This window comes from Diadema antillarum, unplaced genomic scaffold, assembly GCF_040938485.1.
Source record: "Diadema antillarum isolate AM-2024a unplaced genomic scaffold, OU_Dant_1.0 seq00000454_RagTag, whole genome shotgun sequence".
NCBI classification, from domain to species: domain Eukaryota; kingdom Metazoa; phylum Echinodermata; class Echinoidea; order Diadematoida; family Diadematidae; genus Diadema; species Diadema antillarum.
In genome coordinates, this window is record NW_027271426.1 from 1,132,305 (window position 1) to 1,147,592 (window position 15,288).

Below are 15,288 nucleotides of genomic sequence, written 5' to 3' on the forward strand. Positions count from 1 at the left end.
GTTGACTATGCGTCAGTCAGTCTCGTGCTCCCAGGCACATGAATGCTTAATCAATAATTCATGTTGATTGCCCTGGGCACTGCTAGTCTGGATTTATGCACGGTAAAGGGTAAAATGCATGCACATGGAAAAAGTAAGCACATGTTTCCATATGTGCTTGCAAACACCACATTTCATTCCAGCTGGCAATCATTTTCAAATTTTGCTTCATATATCACTAAATTTGGGATTTTATAATTAAGCATAAATGATCTAAAGTTCCTCATTTTTATAAAACTGTCTATGTATACTAATTAAATAGTCTGACAAATTTTCGCTTTTTGGATAAAAAGAGATCATTTTTGGTAAAGAGTTCAGCAGCATTTATCATTGGGGGGATTTGTTTCACAGTAGATTTGTTTAAGGCTCCATATACACAAGAGCGTATAGTCTAATTGATTTTCTTTGCTTCCTGTCACCATGTTTACGATAGAACAGAAGGTATTCATTGTAATTTCGTTTTTCAGAAGTAGGGAGAGCACTGTCGCGACTCAAAGACAGTATCGGCAGGTGTTTGACTTTACACAGATACTGCCAGAGCCTGAATAAAGACTAGTTGTGACAGTGGAATTTCTCATGAGTGAATAATGAAGCATTCAAACCCTGGCCATTGTTCAGGACCATTGTCAGGGTGTTAACCACACACTCCCATACACACCCATTGACCCCTGTGCAAAGTGAAATTTTGTACAGAGGGTTGAAAATAGAGCAAAATCTGGAACCTAACTGTGAAATTAATCATGGATTTCATGAAACTGATTTATGCTTTCATATTTAAACCACCTTCAACCAAATTGTACAGTATTCAACTATCACTCATATCAATGACAGTGTTATCTAATATATAGTTTTTGAATTATTAAGAATCAAAAGTGGGAAATATTTTTTGAAACACCTAGTACAACTTGCACATGGCATAGGAACATGACCATGCACATGTTTAAAATCATGTTAGTGCTTGTGCTAGTACATTGTAATTAATACAAGTATTGTGAATGTTTGCTTCATTCAAATGATCGTTGAATTATCTTGATAGGAATGTATACATCGTACTTTGTTGTATTCCGGGCAGTTGTCCATGCTTTTGTGTAGATTTGTAGCATACTTGTTTTCAATGCAGAAGTGCAAATTTTGCTTCCTGAAAATGAGTGAATGATACCAATTTCTCCATCCGTTGCTGGACTCTACGATTGTGAATTTAATCACCTGCAAAATTGTTGCCAAAAAAACAACAACCAAAAGCATAGACTTGCTAAATATATGGTGGCTACAATACTAAACGATATGCCCCCCCTCCCCCCCCCCCCCCCCCCCAAAAAAAAAAATACTATCAGATTTCTGCGTTGATAACTTCCTATATGATAAATGTCTGAATGCTATTTCAGGATCAAAAAAGTATGACATCTTTTCTACGTATTGCAGAAACTCCATTTAATTTGCTGAAGTGGTCACAGAGAAATGTGAATCGTTGTGAAGCATGTTGTGGATGTGATCCTTCCATGTTTAGTGCTTGGATGCTCTTGGAACTGCATTCTAATGCATGAACACAATGGACAGAACTTGGAGCGAAGGGATTCCTGACACGCTCTACAAAAATCCTCATATCTCTTTGACCACTGAAGCAAATCGGATGGGTTTTCTGCAAGATGTGGGCAATAAGTTAAATACAGTAGTTTCGTATCCTGAAATTGTATTTGGATTGATTCACTATTTTAATGTCATCATTGCGGAGGGTACCATTGTAATTTTTTGGGGGGACGTACAGTATTCTATTGTGAGGTGTGGTTAGAGTGAGGTGGTTCATTACGTTGCCACATACACGAGAAGGCAAGAGCCAAGAAAGGACAGGCACTGAATTTGTTCTCTGCTACAGGTTTTTACTTTGCCATTTTTTTTTTTTCGACGAAAAGTTTTGACATCCATGTCATACATGCATGGACTCTTTCACAGTATGGTAATTTTTGCACATTTCGCAAAACATGCACCTAGCATGAAAATTAAAGCATGCAAACAGTTTTGCTTCATATGGGATACTAGTTCATATTCTAATTTTGTGGAAATGAAACATGCGATACTCACTTCAGCCAGCCGAGTGCAAAACATTGCTCCTGCGAAAGTATCCACTTTTGCAGTCCTTCAAGACTTTTCCACTCAGGAAATTTACTGCCATAAAACTGTTAAAGGGGAGATCCAGTCCAAAAATTGAGTTAGTCTGACAAAAAAAGAGTAAAATCTAACAAGTTCATTGGTAAAAATTTGACTGAAATCGGATGAAAAATAAGGAAGTTATGAAATGTTGAAGCTTTGCTAATGTCTGCAAAACAGTTCCTTAAAATGACAGATTTTTTTCCCCACCATCAATCAAATAGCAGATTCATAATACACAATATGTACCTTGTCCCTGGAGCCTCTTTGTGAGGTGTCTATAATTTAGTACTCTACATGATGTGCAAGAAGCTTTTTGAATAGTTGATATTGCAAAATTTGTAAGTCTCGCATTTGTGAGACCTAAAAAAAAAAGAGATTTTCTCTTAGATCTGAAATTACATGCATATTCTCTTGTAATGACTTTTTCCTCCCACCAAACATTAAAAAAAAATGTGACTTGCCTTCCACAGCATGAAGTGTCTGAGCAAAGAAGATGTCATGTACCTGACTTTCATTATACGCTCTCTTTTTTTTTTCTCCAGCCCTAATGGACATTTTGGCAAGGCCATCATTTTTTTTCGTGTTTTTTTTTTTTTCCTTTTCCCCTGCCAATTCCACACCCAAGCAACTTGCCCATCAGTTTAATACTTGGGTAGTTTTAGTTTGAAAAGCAGGGGATAATGGACATGTGATGTGGTGTTGTAGTTCTCTTGATCTTCCCTACACATGTTGCATCCTTGACTACAAGTATGTACGTGTCTGTCAACAGGCTTAAGTTAAAATTTTCACACCTCCCCCTAACACACACACACACACACACACGCATACACACACACATATTTCCTAGAGTACCGGGGTGTCAAAAATACAATATAACAGATACTGTGTGTTTGAGTGCAGTCATTAAAGGCTACTTCTAGCGAATTGCTCTTGACTATTTTTTTTTCTTTTTTTACTGTATGCTTTCCATTTTCTGTCGGCTGCCATGGCAACCACCTCTTAGAAGTTTGACGATCCCTCAATCTGCATTTTCCACATCACCACACTTGAAATTCTGTAGGCAAAGTACCAGATACCTGAGATTTACCGACAACCCCCCCCCCCCACTTCTTTTGAGAACAAATGACTAAAATATCACAAGTTAGATTTTATAGTATGCACTTTTCTTTGGTGATGATTTGATTGACAGTTGTACATCCGGAGGTATAAATGGACATAATTCCTGCTGTGTGTATGATGTTTCTACCACAGGAAAAAAATAAACAAGATATTTTCTTAATTTTTTATACAGTCATCCTTGCCTATTTAAGTTGAATCTGTTTGGACTGAAGAAAATTTGACTTATAAATGAGGTATTAAAATCAATAGAATATAAAGAGAAGCGGATTGGAAAAGACCTTCGACTTTAATAGGCGATTATTCGACTGTGTCCGAGGTCGATTTAAGCAAGGTTAACTGTATGAGGTTTGACAATTAAAGCTCCTCTTCTCACATCTCCCTTCACTGCAAGTACATGTATGAAACTGACTGTGAATTAAAGTCAATACACTGTACTGTAAAAGTGGGCATTTTCGCGGTGTTGAAATTTTCGCGCATTTCGCGCAACCAGAAACTAGCGCAAAAATAAAAGCACTCAAATGTTTTTGCTTGCCATTTATGTTCCTGTGCGCGATGTCTTGATTCCGCGGAATTAAAAACACGCGAAACTCTTCTTACCCGGCCAAGCGTGAAAAATTAGTCGCGCGAAAATATCCACTTTTACAGTATATGCCAATTTATTTTGCTTTAAACCTAGAAAATCATATAGTGCACGGACTGACAGGTGAACAGTTATGCTGTGTGTAACATTCACCAACAGACTGAAGCTGAACATTCACTAGTATCTGCCAGCATCAGCATCTGCATTATGTGTTTCTGCATTTCCTTTTACCATTTTGTTTGTCCAAGATTATTCATTTTTTAAAAACAAAATAAAGCTTTGACAGTGATGTGGCATAACACTTTAAAAAATTCCCATGGTATATAGTCTTTTTAAAATACTTCATGATCGTCATTCATATGGCATTGAAACTCAGTCTTTAAGTACTGTTCTCAAGTGTAAATATTTTCAAAATTTGGGTCGCGACCCGGGTCGCATACATTTGATTCACCGGTCTCACTGTAAAAAATTTCGAAACGTGGGTCGCGATTATTTTGAAGGTGGTGTGCATAGTACATGAATAATGGTATGCTGACTACATCACAATGCCAATTTGATATGCCATTGCCTCCCACAGCTGCTAAAAATAGCAAGAAGCACCACATGCAGTGCATTGTGGGATATGGATTTTTACTTCTTCTTTTTTTGCAGCACTGTTCTCACTGTACAACTTCACATCCATTGCAAGCAAAAAAAAAAATGCACAAATTTTGTGATTTTTCTGTTCAAACAGTAAAACTTATTATTTATATTTGGGTTGCAATCCTTATTGTAACCGGAAATAATGCATCATTTTTAATGCAAAGAGAATAGTACTTTTATGCCTTCTTTCAGGCACATTTACAGAGGAATGGAAAATGAATGCAGGGCAATTGATTTCCCATAAAGTGAGAATGTTTGTAAATTTTATGCTTAGATTAGTTTAGATTTGAATAGTAATCTATCAAATGAATCCTATTGTCACCTCTTCATGGAGTTTAGAGTGATGGTACAGTTCCGATTGAGATGGGGTTTCAGGTTTCCAGCGTTTTTTGATGATGATTCTTTTGAGATAATGAGAAACCTCTTATGAAATATGAAAGAGCATGAAGAGAGTTGGCATATAATTCTGATAGGAATTCAAAGTTTGTTTGATGAAAATTGGCTGAGATATGCAAACCAAAGTGATCCTAACAAAAGGTGGGACCCACCTTTTATAAGGGTCGCTTTGTTTTACTTTGTTTTAAATATCTCAGCTATTTCAGAACTGATTTTCATCAAATAAACTTCAAATGAATTCCTCCTGGAATTGTATGCCTTTTAACATTACATAAAGTGGTTTATGATTTCGTGCAAAAAAGTTAAAAGCTGAATCCTCACCTCGACCAATACTTTACCATCATTAAAAAAAAAAATCTTCTTTGGTCTATTGAAAAAAGAAAAATATGCTACTTGGCTTTTACAGTCTCTAGTTTTCTCAGCCAAGTTTAAAGAAGACTGTCAGTTGATCTGCAAGAAGGGTGTAATGTATATAGATCCTCTCATAGGGCTTGTTTGAAGTTTCCCTTCACTTCAAAATCAGGGGGAAAAAAAGCAGGGTGATCCTGCAATGAATGTTTCATTTTCTGCTCCGGAGAATTTTTTTTTACTGGTAAAAAAACCCAAAACAAAACAAACAAGTGCACAGACAAAGCCAAAAGCTGTTGTAGTACATGTACCTCTAAACTTCAATTGTAGCAGATTCAATATTGTATTAGTGTCGTTTGAAGAACCACCCGAGGTGGAAGATTTTGTGGGGGTTTAAACAAGCCATGTCGGCATATTAAGTACTCTGGTCGTACTTCAGATGCAAGAGGGTGATTGATAAGGTGCTTAGTTTCTGTCCCTTGAGGCAGAAACAAGGACTGTCAGCAGATAATGCTCACTAATCCACACTCAAATACAGACTCATCTTCATTTTTTTTAACACTTTTAATAAATATGTCCTGCAAATCCCTCTTCTCTGGTATGGGAATGTGAGCAGAACAAAAAAAAAAAAAAATGACAAATGGCAAGTAGCTTGCCATTTTTTCTCCCCTTCTAAAACTTTCAATTATCCATATTATGCTTTATTTCCCGAAGCTTGCCAAGCTGATTTTTATTCATTCGAATGTATTTGATTTTACTTTTGATGAATTCTCCAGTCCCTCTTTAAGGAATCATAGAAAATTAATTGCTGTGAAATTATGAGAAGCAAATCTCACATCCATGTGTGACAGTGTAGAGTGCAATCACACGATTATGTCAAAGTAGATATATTATAGTTCATAGCATTTTCCTCTGTCAGTTAGCAACAGGGCTTCCATGCTCATTGTAAACCTTGACCTCCACTAAGCAGCTTATTTCCACCTCTGTTCATATCTATGCTCGAAGGGATAGTATATTTTTGGTTTGAGATGGGGCATCAGGCTTCCACCTTTTTTTGTGTGTGAAATAGTGAAAAACCAGAGGCGTGAATTTTCTTCAATTTGTCTCCCTCTTCACATGAAATTTGTAAGATCGCAACTGCTGATCTGTTAATTTAACAAACATGTTGGAGAAAAGGAACCACGGGACTCTAACCTGTCATCTACTGCTTTCCGGGCAGCGACACTACCACCAGGCTATGGAATGGTTGCCAGCAGTGGCATGATGAACTTGAAATTGAAATACTTGTGTGAGACTGTCATCACACATTGTCAAGACCTACAATCTGTACCATAGACCTACTGTAGTAGGAGAATTATGCATGATGGCGGAAGCATACCAATCGCCATAGTGACATTTCTAGTTTTTCCTCTCTCTTTTTTTGTTTGTTTGTCATGAAGAGCCAAAAGTGTGTATGTGTGTGTGTGTGTGTGTGTGTGTGTGCTGCAATGCCCCACCCCCACCCCCATTCCACATACCCTACCTCATTCTACCTGTTTGACTAATGATGATGATGATGGTAGTGAGGACAAAAGTGATGTTCAATATGCTCACAGTACACACATTTGCTACTGGTTTGCAGCGTCAATAACATAACATAAAGGAAAATATTGCAACCATTTAACCCCGACATGAGAAAAAAAAAATTAACAAAACTCAAAGAATTGCACATATTTTTTTTCCTATGTATCTTCTGTTTGTTTACAATTTGTTTGTTTTGTGTTTTTTTTTTCATGTTACGTATTATTCTATCCCATCTTGAACAAGTATATCCGTCACTTCAGAGTAAATTTCTATAATTTTTAGAAAAAAGCTTTTCATCTAAAAACCTCTGAGAAAGCAGTGTTAAGATGACACACCAGGCTCTTAGCCATGCTTTAGATCGAGATTATACCCATGGGGCTGGCGTGGACTTTTGCTTTTATTTCTATTCCCGGGGAGGATCCGTTTTAGACTGTGATATGATGGCGGGATGAATTTGTGAGTGTGGTGACCTGGCAAATTAAGAATGAGATGACAAGGGTAGGATAATACCTACTCAAGGCATCCCAAATGATTGATGAACACTGGCACGCCTTGCTGTACTCTCAAAGAGTTCGTCTGTATGCGTGCAAATCCCCAACATGATCATGCATATTAATTGACAATGACCTGAGAAATGCTTTGTTCTCAACTTCAGTGCAGTTTCCTTCAAACCTCTTACCCAGAATGAACAAAAGATTTTGTTTTTGTTTTTGGATTTTTTTTTTTCCAAAAGAGGATGCATTTAAGATTGATGCGCATTTTGTGCAATAAAAAAAAAAACAGTGCGAAAATAAGAACACACGTTATTTTTTTGCTTGTGTAACACTATTGATTTTATGGTTTTATTCTGCAGAATTTGAAACATGCAAATATCATCTTACCCACCTGAGTGTAAAAAAAAAAAAAAAAAAATTACTTGCACAAAGATTTTCATCTTTTACCATAGTGGAAAAAATATGGCAATGGTACCTGAAGCTGCATCAAACACTGATGAAGAATTATGTGTTTTTTTTTCTAAATTCTTGTATGTAACTTCTTTGAATGCATGGAGCATCATGGTAAAGTTAGCGAAGAGTGAGAAAGAGAGGTTTGCTATACTGAAGATTAAAGGACAAGTCCACCTTCATATGCATATAAGGATTAAGGGAATGCAGCAATTATTAGTAGAACACATCAGTGAAAGTTTGAGGAAAATTGGACAATCCGTTCAAAAGTTACGAATATTTTAACCCGTTGAGGACGAGTCCCGAGTATACTCAGGCAAGCATCTACACTGTATGGGAAATGCGTGTTGTAGCATAATCAAACCGTCCTCAACGGGTTAAGTACGATCTGTGCAGTTACTGCTGGAAGAGAAGACTACTACAGTGTATGATGTCACATGCGTACAACTATATAAGGAAAATAAAAAGAGAATTTCACAAAACTTTACTTTTTGAATAAAGTGCACATTTCTTCGACTTGCTACTGACGTATGTTAAGGGTAATATCATTCCCCCTGCCTTCTGAAAAAGAGAAGTCGAGTGTTCTTTTTTTATGCGAGAAAAATGGAAATATGTTGAATTTTCTTTATTCTTTCTTGATATCGTTGTACTCATGTGACATCACAAGCTATAGTAGTCTTTTCATCCAGCCGTGACTGAGCAGAAACTTCAAAACTTCATAACTTTTTAACGGATTGTCCGATTTTCCTCAAACTCTCACTGATGTGTTCTCCTAACATTGCTGCATTCACTCAACCCACATGTCTATGAAGGTGAGCTTGTCCTTTAAGTGGGCAGCTCATGGGGGCTTATCATGTGCAGGCTGCACCCTGATAATCACTTTGCTTGTCGTTTTGGAAACTCATCGGCTGGTTGCCAGTTTGGGAGCCTCATTGAGCCCCAGCAGTGGCTATTGCAGACTGATCAGGGATATGTCTCATCAAACTCGTCTTGTGTCTCGAAGGAGCATGAGGCGGGGGAGGCACACAAAATGACCAAATCCCCTGAGCTTCCAAGAGATTTGAATATGCAGCGGTCATCACCATGTTCAACGTGGCGTGTTGGCAATAAGTAGAATAATGATGGCACTTTTTTCAAATAGTACACCAGGCCTTGCTTTCACACGGGTACTGACAGTGCTGAATATGACCCATAATTTTAATGATGTACCAAGAGAATCATGCTTCAAATTAAGCATTCTTGCTGTATGTGAATGCAAGCTGGAATCACAGACGGTGATTTGAAATTATAACTCCAATCATGTTACAAATGACAGTCCAGAGGTGTTTTCCAATCACGTTTCGCTGGAATTACGAAGCTCAACAGTTGTGTGAATGGATTGACCTCCAGTCGTGTTTTGTTGGGTGGAGCATATGGTGTTGACCTTTCAACCACCTCTACAGAAAGACTGCATTCTTCAAATGCTCGCGCTGCAACTTCAAAGCGCATGCTACTTACAGCTCAAGAGTGATTGATGATAACTCAGAAAGGAGCCACACCTCCTTCCCCCCCCCCCCCGAAATTCAAAATGGCAGAATCTGCAAAGCCTTCCTCAGTCGCGTGAAGAAATGATGATTCAAATCGTAATTGCAATTGCGTTTGTAATTCGGCATTCGTGATGGCGTGAAAACCTCCCCAGCAATTCAGCTGTAGTGGAAAAGGAAGTATTAAAGACGAGTATGGAGTAGTGATGTAGCAAGTCGTTTGTATGCAGAATCCTCAAAAGTGTGACAGCAACGGTAAACACACCAGGAGCTGGCTGTAGTCAGTGGTGGATCCAGGGCAGGGTGCACCGGGCGCACGCCCCCCTTTTATTTTCTTCGTTAAAACAAAAGACATAAGAAGAAACAATGGGGGAGCGCATGCGCCCCCCCCCCCCTTTTTAATTTTGTAAAGGCGCCTCCCCTTTACGGAATTCCTGGATCCGCCCCTGGTAGTGGAAGGGAAAAGGCTAATATGTTTGTTTCATAAACATCCTGGTATTATGTGCCGACGTAGTGTTTGAGTTCGTCACCTGTAGCCCGAGGGCAGATTGTTCGTTGCAACCATTATGGAAAGTTCTGGAAAATGCCATCCTGTCATAGAACACTTAGTCAGATAGAAAGGGAAGCATCACTTGATGAGCCATGCTACCATTATTTTTCTGCTTCACAAAGATCACAGTGTGGGGTTGCATGTATCTAAGAGTAGGTTGAAAGATTAAGGTGTGCTAATGGACTGAGTGGCTATGCATACTTGGAATGAATCTTCTTTGCAAGAGTGGCATTAAGGTACCACTTTTTTTTTTTTTTTTTTTAATTCCCAGTAGACAACCATCTGTTTTTAACTTTGTTTAATGAAGAAAAGTTATGAAAACATATGAGTTAGCACTATTAAAGGGGCCCTGAAATCCCTCGCCATGTCTTTTGTTAGTCACATTAATATGACAGAAACATGCAAGTTATGCTGAGTCGAGGGGAAGGTGCATTCCAATGTCTTTTGTTAAACATTTCAGCACTTTAGCAATAATTGACAGATGATGTCATCTCAAGAATATGAATATTGATTGGTTTGGAAGGATTTTTTGTGGGCATTCCCAAGTAATCTGAAGAAAAATAAAAGAAAAAATCATCAAAAATATATGGATTGTTTCTAGATATTCGTTTCACCGCAAAAGTGATGTTGAAGGTATTATAAATCAACACAGATCAACATGCATTTGGATTTCAGGGCCCTAGTGAAACCTACAGCAGTAGAATTTTGAAGCAGTATGCAGGGTTTGCGGTTGCAGCAGGATGGATGCACCATTAAAAAGAACCCTGACTGAAATTGAAAAGGGAACCAGTATGTTATGTCTGTAAAATTCATTTCCAGATACAAGTGTAAGTACATGTAATGCATTTTATTTTTGAAAAGCCCCACAGTATGAAGATGTAAAGGGTACTCTGTGTTGTTATGGGTATTCATCCACTTCTGTCACTTCACAATGCCAGCTAAGGGTAATAATAATGGCAGGGCCCTCTAGTAGAGCAGTGGCAATACTGAAGAGGCTACCCTGGATAAAGAAGACCCTTTGATTGTTGTTGTTGTTGTTGTTGTTGTTGTTGTTGTTGTTGTTGTTGTTGTTGTTGTTGTTGTTGTTGTTGTTGTTATTGTTGTAAGTTGTTGTCATCGTCGTCGTCATCGCTGTCTTCATTGCTGTCGTCATCATTATCATTGTCATTATTATCATCATCATCATCATCATCATCATCATCATTACAGAAGTACATTATGTGTTGTTGACTGTTGCTGTTGCTGTTCTATTCGTTAGTTTTTATGTTGAGAGAATACCCTGGTAATGATTTTCTTCATCGAGTCTCTGGCACATACAGCATGGCATATTTTACTGCATTGATTGCTTGTAGCATTGTGTAGATATAATCTTATGAGCATACATATTAAGCGTACATTGTATTCTTCAAATTCATTAAATTCTTCCATCGAGATGTTTTCATGCAACTGATTGACAAATTGCCCTACATCAGCATAATTACGCAGTACCCGTTGCATGCAGTAAGGATTAGAACCGACACTTGCTGTCGGGCAGAAGTTCGGTGGTCTAGTGGAGATGATGCCTGTCCAGAGATCAGAAGGTCGTAGGTCCGAATCTGCTCGAGTATCGTACCCCCATGATTTCTTTTATCATGGCTACGTACTGCTGAAAGACTGATCAATTCAGTGCCTCAATACATCGATGTAGGGCAATTTGTCAGTCAGTTTCATTGTATTCTTGCATTCAGTGTATTTTTGACATTCAGGATCCAATTGTTATGATCGTCTTCTCAGATCATTGAGTCATGCTGTGTGGGGTACGCCAAGCCTGACCCAGAAATCTACCACCTGTGCCTGGAGCAGCTGGGCATGGCAGCTGATGAGGTGGTCTTCCTGGACGACCTGAAGGACAACATCAAAGGTGCCAAAGCGGCTGGTATCAAGGCAATAGAGGTGAGAGGGAGAGGTTATCCCGTTGAGGACGAGTCCCGAGTATGCTCGGGCAGGTGTCTGTGGGAAATGCATTGTGTAGCAAAATCAGCCCGTCCTCAACAGGTTAATTTAGTCTCTCTTTTGTGTGTGTTTGTGTGTGGATGTCATACATTGTAGAACCAATGAGCTATTCGCAAAAACTTAGTAAGCCCTGGGGATGGTGTTACGTTCATGTTGCATGAAGTATTTTCTAGATGTTTTGTTGGCTCTGCTGCCTCATTGGTGCTTTTTCTGAGGTTTAAATCTACCTTCATATTTTACTAGAGAATGTCTGATTTACGCTTTAATTAGGAAAGTATGTACAAAAGAGTATGCTTATTGTAAATATTGTGTTGTCATTTTGCCACGTGAGTACAGGGCTATAGGCACTAACTTGTTTGCCTGATGTCCCGTTTGGGCCACTAAAATCCTTGAATTTGACATTTTGGTGGCCTGAAATAGAAATGCAAAATTAAAATTAGGTATAAAAACTTATACCACTAGGCCACTGCTAATGTTGAACCATATGGAATACACATACCCTTTAGTGTGTAGTATAGGGGCATTGACTTTGTTCAAGAGAAGAATATAATGTAGAATGGATCACTTTCAAGTTTGGTGTAAATGTGAGAAAACAGTCAAAGTCTGAATAATGTGAATGGATGGTTTATATGCCCCGAGACATGCGATTTTAATCTCCTGTAGGTGGACGACACGGAACAAGGCATCAGAGATCTCCAGAAGCACCTTCAGTTCCCCATCCAGGGTTTCCAGCCGGGGACCACGTCCGTCCGCAAAGGCCTGGAGCTGGACGAGGCCAGCCTGAAGGGGTACCTGGCCTCCCTGGGCGTGGCGTCCAGCGATGGCGCCCTCACCGTCCGCAAGTTCAAGCACGGCCAGTCCAACCCGACGTACTTCCTGCGGTGCGGCGGGCGAGAGCTGGTCCTGCGGAAGAAGCCGCCGGGAAAGCTGCTCCCGATGGCCCACATGGTGGAGAGGGAATACGAGGTGATGAAGGCACTGGGTGGGGCTGGGGTACCTGTCCCTCCCCTCCTGGGACTCTGCGAGGATGACAGGTGAGCATATAGGGCTTGGGACTTGGATGGATAGATATGATCAGAGGTTCTGTTGTATAATGGTGATTGCAGATGACAAAAGATAAGAAAAGAACTCTTGGTCTCGTATACCCAGGGGAGTCTTCCATTATCACCACCCCAACTTTTGCATGATGTCCTTATTTTAAGGAGAATAAAACTCAAGTATATGATCATATGTCGATTAGGGAATGAACCCATATTTACTAGTAGAACACATCAGTAAAGTTGGAGGAAAATCGGACAGTCTGTAGGCCATGACTTGATCAGAAAACTCTCAACGCTTTGTGATGTCACATATGAACAATCGTGGAAAGAAAATACTGTAAAGAAAAGTCAGCATTTTTTAACTTTTCTAGCATAGTGAAAAAGCATTTGACTTACCTCTTTCAGAAAGCAGGAGGAACGATTTTATGCTAGCTGTCAGTAACAAGTCAAGGAACTCAGTACCTTTTATAAAAAAATGAAAGTTTAAGGAATTTTCTTCTCATATTCTTCATTATATCTTTGTTCATATGTGACATCAGAAACCAGTAGTCTTCTCATCCAGTTGTAAATGGCTTCACTGAAACATGTAAATTCTGAACTATTGAAGAAATCGTCAGATTTTCCTTAAAGACCTAATAAAATGGTTTAGGCGTTTTTTTCTCAATAATGTAATAATATTAAATGTTAAATTCTAAGTAATTCTATGGTTGTGCGGGTCTTTTTACTGTTCTGAATTTTGTTCTATATTTGTTAACATAATGGATGCAATTTCCTCGGTTTCGGAAAACTTGCTATACTTTCGCCGCATGCGGCGCACTATCACTTCTAAATTGTGATGACGTCTAAGAACGGAGTCGTTCACGACCAGTACTGTCTAGCCGTAGCCAGCGAGCTGGCAAGGCTATGCTAGCGCGCGCAGCGCAGCGACAGCCGGCGGCCGGCGGCTGCACTGGCTAGCGCTGGCGGGGGAGCGAGCTAGCGAGCGCATAGCAGGTGCTGCGCTGCACTATTGTCATTGGCTAAGCCTTTAGACAAAAGAATATTTAATGAACTGTATCGGATTTAATACTGCCAATAATACAGATTACAACTGTGGTACGCTTGGATATCCATTATTTTCGGCAAACTCGTGAGATAGGCCCCACCACTGCGTGTCTGTACTAATAGATACTACGGCGACTCGCCTGTTTAAATACTCATGAATTCAGCCCCACCGTGTGGCGTTCATCTCGGTAGGTAAGCACGGCGGTGGGGCTGCCTTCCACAGTCAATACTCGTGAATGCGGCGAAAATGACTTCATAATATGGCCCTCGACTAATTTAACGGCCAATTTAACCATACAACCCTACCTACAAACCCTAAACCCAAGGAGGACCTACCCTTGCTTGCTATATAAACGCACACGGGTACGGTGCACGCGCACTGCGGTGGGGCCTATTTCACGATAGCCCCACCACCACTGCGTGTCTGTACTAATACTACGGCGACTCGCCTGCTTTATAGGCCTAGACCTACTCGTGAATCCAGCCCCACCGTGGCATTCATCGGTAGACCAAGCACGGCGTTTGGGCTTCCTTCCACAGTATGATTTTTAGCATAAAACAAAAACTACTCGACCAAAATTGACGATCATTCTTGGTATCGTTTTTCTTAGAAAATGGCGCATCTAAATTACTGATAACAAATATTGCAGAAACTGACTATGGTATGGGAAACTGGTTAGGCCTTTTTTTTTTTTAGCTCACCTGAGCCAAAGGCTCAAGTGAGCTATTGCGATCGCCCTTCGTCCGGCGTCCGTCGTGCGTCGTGCGTCGTCCGTCGTCCGTCGTCCGTCGTGCGTCGTGCGTAAACTTTTTACATTTTCATCTTCTTCTTGAAAACCCCAAGACCGATTTTCATCAAACTTGGCAGGTAGCATCCCTAGGGGGTTAGGAACTCAATTTGTTAAAATGGGCACCATACCCCACCCAGGGGGCCCCCAGGGGGGCCCAAACCCCCCAAAATTAAGGAATCTGTAAAAATCTTCTTCTCTAGAACCAGAAGTGATAGAGCTAAGTTAATACTATGAGTTAGTACATTGATGACTGTAGTTTCAAGTTTGTTCATGGCAGAATCAGGGGTGCCCCCCTTGGGACCCAGGGGAGGGGGGTGGGGAAGGGTTCTAATGGGGCCTAAATTGTACATTTTCATCTTCTTCTTGAGAACCCCATGACCCATTTTCACCAAACTTGGCAGGTAGCATCCCTAGGGGGTTAGGAACTCAATTTGTTAAAATGGGCACCATGCCCCACCCAGGGGGCCCTCAGGGGGCCCAAGCCCCCCAAAATTAAAGATTCTGCAAAAATCTTCTTCTCTAGAACCAGAAGTGATAGTGCTTAGTTAATACTATGAGTTAGTACATTG

At 39.9% G+C, this 15,288-nt stretch overlaps 1 protein-coding gene across 1 annotated transcript in view; it reads left to right on the top strand.

Annotated features, from left to right (window-relative positions):
* LOC139732877 (acyl-CoA dehydrogenase family member 10-like) overlaps window positions 1-15,288 on the top strand; it is a 67,298-nt gene that overhangs the window by 18,364 nt on the left and 33,646 nt on the right. The window contains exons 4-5 of the mRNA XM_071643715.1: window positions 11,626-11,784; window positions 12,508-12,878. Of these exons, the coding sequence (XP_071499816.1) occupies window positions 11,626-11,784; window positions 12,508-12,878 (530 nt within the window). The remainder of the gene's footprint in view (window positions 1-11,625; window positions 11,785-12,507; window positions 12,879-15,288) is intronic.